Source organism: Sesamum indicum, linkage group LG3 (genome assembly GCF_000512975.1).
Source record: "Sesamum indicum cultivar Zhongzhi No. 13 linkage group LG3, S_indicum_v1.0, whole genome shotgun sequence".
Taxonomy (NCBI): domain Eukaryota; kingdom Viridiplantae; phylum Streptophyta; class Magnoliopsida; order Lamiales; family Pedaliaceae; genus Sesamum; species Sesamum indicum.
The window spans coordinates 18,295,242-18,301,241 of NC_026147.1; the positions used below are offsets into that span (position 1 = coordinate 18,295,242).

A 6,000-nucleotide genomic window follows, 5' to 3' on the forward strand; every position below is an offset into this window, starting at 1 on the left:
ACTGCTATTAAGGGAAATATTAATTTTTATCGGGTTTGGCAAACCTAAATCAATTATATGATAAGTGTATCCTTGTCGTGTAATTAGTGTATAGTTAATTAGAAAAAACGATAAATTATATAATAAGTGTATAATACTTGCCCTGTAATTGATTTGATTAGATCTGATTTGAGTAAAAAAAATTTCAATTATTAAATTTTTAGTGGAACCCAATGCATGTATTTTCCAAAGGGGGTAATTATTTAAAAATTCTAAAGAAAATGAAATAAAAATTAATGAATTAAAGATTTTTTAGCTGAGTTGTCACTTCATGACTGGATTTAATTTTTTCTTTTTAAAGGAAAATGTTTTTATTGTGACGGCTCCCTTCTTTAATTTCTTTTCTTAAAACCTCCGATCTTGGCATCATTTTGAATTTTGAATTGAATATTATAAAGGCTCGATTGAATTTTTTTGTCCTATAATTAGAGGTGATTGGCGTTTTGGATTATCAAAAAGTGAAACTTATAATCCGATTTATTATCTTAGTAAATTTTATGATTTGCTAACACATTTTTGTCTAGAAATCTCCAAATTTGTCGAAAATTAGCACGTGCAAGTCGTGTGCTGGCATAAATTTGATGATATATTCATGACTTTCACATGTGATTTTTCAGCTACTTTTCAAATTTCTGAACAAAATGTGTCCTCGAATCATGAAATTTGCAAAATTAATGGACCAAAACTAGATATGGCAAAATGGACCAAACTGAAGGTGAGAATTATCTTACCACACTAAGTTGTGGTGTGGCATCTGCTTCTCTAAAAAGTGTCACAACCGGTGCAGTCGGACATCATTGTGATTGCATTATTGCAAAGGGTGGATTGCCTGTTTGTCTTGCTCGGTGTGTTGCTATAGGACAACGGATTGACGCTCGTATGAACTCTTCACAACTTCCAATAATTACTCCTTCAGATAGAGTTTTTTGCTTACATATTTTGGTAGAAAGTTTTAAATTTGTTCAAAATTAGCACGTGAAGATTGACAGAGTTGTAGGTTCATCTTTGAGATGAATGTGGCCACATTAATGCAACATTAATCATATATGCAACGTTCTCAACCTTGACAGAGTTGTAGGTTCATCTTTGAGATGAATGTGGCCACAAATTTGCTCCAAGAGAGCATACATTTTCGACTATCTTGTTGTTATTGAGAAATCAATACTTGATCAAGCTTGATTGGCATGGCATGGGCAAGATTGACTTGTATGCTATGGTAAGCACACAATTAGCCTATGTATGTATAATTCATATTCAGAAATGTGAATATGCACACAACCAGTCAATACACACATTTAAGGGTGGCAGATGAATCGAGCAGTTCACGAGTCGGCTCGATTTGGAGCTCAGTTCGAGCTTGAGTTTTTTGAGATTCTATTCATAAATTCGCGAGCCTTTTTACATATATATATTTTTTTAACTTCATATTCAATACTATATCAGTTTTATATCAAAATTAACCATATATTGTAATTAGTAAGTAATATCACATATTTTAAATTTAGCTAATGATAAAATATGATATTTTTATTGATATATTTAATCTCTAATAAGCTCAATTACAAGTTAATAAGTTCATTATTACTACTATACATTTTTTTTTATTTTTTATTAATTATTGATATTTTAAATGATATAAGAGTTTAAGAAAAATTAGAATTATATTTTTAAAAATAATTTAGGCTTGTCAATCTAACAATATAAATAAATATTATAAAATAATTTTTATTATAATTATATATATATAAAAATAAAAAGAAACTCAAGCTCGAGCTCAAAGTCAAAAGCTCGAGTTTGAGCAAAAATTTTTATCGAGCTTGATTCGTTTACACCCCTACACACATAATTTGAATCATCTCCACGCTATCTCAACCAATCCACTCGGTCGCCTCTCCTCTCAACACTCTTCATCGCCTCTTTTGTGTTCTCTTGAATTTAGTTCAAGCAAGAACGACAAAATTTTGTTTTCACTAATTCAAAGTGAAGATCGAACTAAGATTTCATTTATTTATTAACTATTTACATTATATATCTTAATTAAAACATAATTTATGTACCACATCATATGAAAATTCAAATTATTAGATAGGAGAATCTCATCAATATTTAATATCCTAACATTATATTTCATATTTCTTAAAAAGAATATCCTATTTCATATTAAATATATTCTTCTTTTATAAAAGTATGTATGTTACATAATTTAAAAGAAAAATCTTGGGAAAAATATTAATTAATAGATTATGAGGGATAATGTACTTTTTGTAAGAGAAGCATTTGCTCTATATGCGATTCTATTACACACACCACACACAGTGCCAGAATCATATTTTTACGTTTGTGTGTGCGCGCGCGCGGATATGTCTGTATCCATCGTTTCCTTGAAGTTTCCTAATGTCGCTGGCTATCCGTCTGATCATGTTGGATGTTATTTGTTTGATCCATTCGCGTGCGGAAAAGCTGTTTGATTCTCTGTTTCGAGATCTAATCTAAAAGGGTAACTGAAAAATGCAAAAGAGGAAATTTTTACGTGTAAGCACAATTCTGTGGTTAATCTTTGTGGGGTTTGTATTCCCTTATATTGAATTGCCCCTTTTTGTTTTAAAAAAGAATTCTCAGTGTGCATGCCATTATATTTTATGTTAATCATGTATTGATGCTCTGCTTTACGTTTTAAATTTGATGGATATTTTCCTATTGTTTTTAAGCTTTCTAGGTTATACGTTTAGTCTCCTTTATCTTGGCTGATTGAATGGTCGGACTTTTGTTTAGCTTCTTTCGTTGTGTTCTGGAGTTCTGTTCATGTCTTGTTCTAGGACAGGAGTTGCAGAGTGTTGGTTATTTTTGCCTTTATCTCTCATATATATTTATATTTATTGGAAGCCGAATTTGGTATGCATAGTTATAGTTACCTTGTAATCTTTGCTCGTTTAGGGTTTAAATCAAATACCATTTTGCCAGATTTGGGAGAAATAGACAACGTTTTCTGGAATTTGAGCAGATCCATTTTCAGGGTTTCCGTTCATTTTGAGCTTGCATTGAGCTCTTATGTTGCTAAAGGTTAAGTGGCAGCTAGAAGTAAAAGCATTTGTTCTTGAGCTCTTAAGGGAGATTTCGATTGATGGATAAGGAGAAGATTCACTATGGTACTGGGAGTTTACTACCTCCACCAGGGAGGTACTCTGCTTTCTCTCCACCCAATAGTAGTTATAACATGAAGTCAGAGCTATCAGGATCATCCAATTTGCCTCCAGTAGGGGCAGGCAGTTCATCAGAGCAGGGTCATTTTGGTCATGGGATGTCTGATTCTAGCCGATTTAGTCATGATATAAGCCAGATGCCTGACACTCCACCCAAGAATCTGGGCCACCGACGTGCTCATTCCGAGATTCTAACACTTCCGGATGATATTAGCTTTGATAGTGATCTAGGTGTTGTAGGTGGATTGGATGGACCTTCTTTTTCTGATGAGACTGAGGATGACCCGCTGTCAACGTATATTGATATGGATAAGTTCGATTCAACTACTGGACTTTCTGAATTCCAAGTGGGTGACTCATCTACTTTGGCAGCAAAGCAAGGTTCCTCGTCTACTCCTGCAATTGAATCATCCAACCCATCATCTGATAATGTGGCTACAGCTTCAAATGAGAAGCCAAGAATTAGGCATCAGCACAGCCAGTCCATGGATGGGTCTACGACTATCAAACCAGAGATGCTCATGTCAGGTTCAGAAGGTCCATCTCCAGCTGAGACTAAGAAAGCAATTTCTGCTGCTAAGCTTGCTGAGCTTGCCCTTATTGATCCAAAGCGTGCTAAGAGGTAAATGTTAATGCTACAATATGGTTGTGTTTCTATTACTGTTTTAGTTTCTTGGTCTTATTTTCTGTATTGATTATTTAATGGGGTTATGTGACTGAAATTTATAACAGTCAGACATGCATACATGCCTGGCCACTCACCATGCTGCTTTAGCACTTGCAGAAAGTGGCGTATATTCTATCTTTAGGATTTAACAAACTGTCTTACAAGAGAAAATGCATTATTCTCTCCTGAGACCATGAGTAATCTGGCTAAACAAGTTTTATATGCAGTATTGGAAAGTATGAAAGCTAAAGAGCACTTTAGGTTAAGTATTCGAGGAGTCAAAAAGCTCATGATACATTAATGCAAAGAATCTTAAAGGTCGGAAGAAAAAACATGACCATTATATAAAATTCAATTCTGCTTGTTTAAAAGTTCGAAAGTGTTGTACATGATCTCCCTTTTTAAATTAAACTGATAAAAGAGAAAAATAATTAAAAGTTCTAGTAACTGCTGAGCTGCCTCAGTTGTAGCTGAAATATGCAGAAGTCTTCCCATCTAAAAAGTACAGTTGTGGGTGCGTTTGGTCTTCTGTTCCGACCTTAATTTTGTGCTTTCTCTCGTGGACGTAGGCCATATGGCCTAACCATGTAAATCTTTGTCCTCTCGTTCACTTTTCTCACATCTAAAATTCTGACATGGTATCAGAGCTGGCTTCTAAAAAAATAAAAATAAAAGATTTCTGTCGGTCTTCTTTTCTGATCAACCTTCTTGCTTCTGATGGGCTAATTGCCCTTCTACTATTGATGGTGTTCTATACCTATCTATGGTAGAGAATCATAAATCAATGCTTCAAAGAATTGTAAAATCACAGTAATATCTAAGTGATTCTTGTGATATTTATATGATTTCATTTTGGGTTCCTCAATTTTCCATATTGACATATGTAATTCACCTATATAAATTGGTGAAGGTTTTATCCTCAAATCAAGAGAGAATAACATATTTTAACCCTCGTGGACGTAGGCCATATGGCTGAACCATGTAAATCCCATCCTCTCGTTCTCTCTTCGCATATCTAGAATTCTGACATGGTATCAGAGCTGGCATCTTAAAAAAAAAAAATAAAAGATTTCTGTTGGTCTCCTTTTCTGATCAACCTTCTTGCTCCTGATGGACTAATTGCCCTTCTACTATTGATGGTGTTCTACACATAAACTGTTTGTCGGTCTCCTTTTTTGATCGACCTTGTTGCTTTTGATGGGCTAAGTGCCCTTCAAACTGGTGTTTTGCACCTAAAACTTGTTGTATTAGACTACTTGGATGTGTATCCATGGGATCCCCTAGCTAGCCTAAGTGCAGAAATTTCTATTCAAGAGTGCGTGTGACGTCGGCTTGACCTCCAGTCACTTCCTCCAGCGTCGCACTGACATCTGCAATCAAAGACCTCAGGAAAAGTTTGACCTCTATTGTTCAAGTTGAACATTCCAATGAAGATCTCTGTGTTCAACTTAAACTTGAGGGGGACTGTTGAGAATCATTAATTGAATCTTCAAATAATTGCAAATTCGCAACAGAATCACTATAATATCTAAGTGATTCTTGTGATATTTATATGATTTGATTTTGGGGAGATTTCCTCCATTCTCCATAATCGACATATGTAATTCCCCTATTTACATAGGTGAAGGTTATATCCTCAAATTAAGACAATTTAGCTATTTGGGCACTTGTTTCATGGACGTAGGCCATATGGCTCAACCACGTAAGTGTTCGTCCTCTGTTTGTGTTCTCATATCTAAAATTCTGACAACTATCTGTTTTTCCACTTACTCAAATAGAGACTATATTTTTGGGAGTGAAAACGTATATTTCTTTTCCTCAGGCTGTTTCTTGTTCTTCTTGTAACAGGATTTGGGCAAATAGGCAGTCAGCGGCAAGGTCGAAGGAAAGGAAGATGAGGTATATCGCTGAGCTTGAAAGGAAACTCCAGAGTTTGCAAACAGAAGCAACGTCTTTATCTGCACAGTTTACCTTATTGCAGGTGACTTTAAGCATTTTTCCTTACTAATTACTAATTCGTGACTGAAGTTTACTTTCATAAAGAAATGCACCCCCCCCCCCCCCCCCAACGGGGCAAAGGAGAGAAAAAAAAAA

The 6,000-nt window shown here is 34.8% G+C and overlaps 1 protein-coding gene across 4 annotated transcripts in view; it reads left to right on the plus strand.

The window, feature by feature from the left end:
* The window catches only part of LOC105158742 (probable transcription factor PosF21), a 5,880-nt gene continuing 2,207 nt past the window's right edge, over positions 2,328-6,000 (plus strand). For 2 of the 4 annotated variants that reach the window (XM_011075580.2, XM_020692312.1), the window contains exons 1-3: positions 2,328-2,571; positions 3,001-3,861; positions 5,755-5,887. In XM_011075580.2, the coding sequence (XP_011073882.1) occupies positions 3,161-3,861; positions 5,755-5,887 (834 nt within the window). In that variant the 5' untranslated portion in view covers positions 2,328-2,571; positions 3,001-3,160. Of the gene's footprint in view, positions 2,572-2,973; positions 3,862-5,754; positions 5,888-6,000 lie in introns of all 4 variants that reach the window. The other 2 variants (XM_020692310.1, XM_020692311.1) reach the window with 2 other exon arrangements.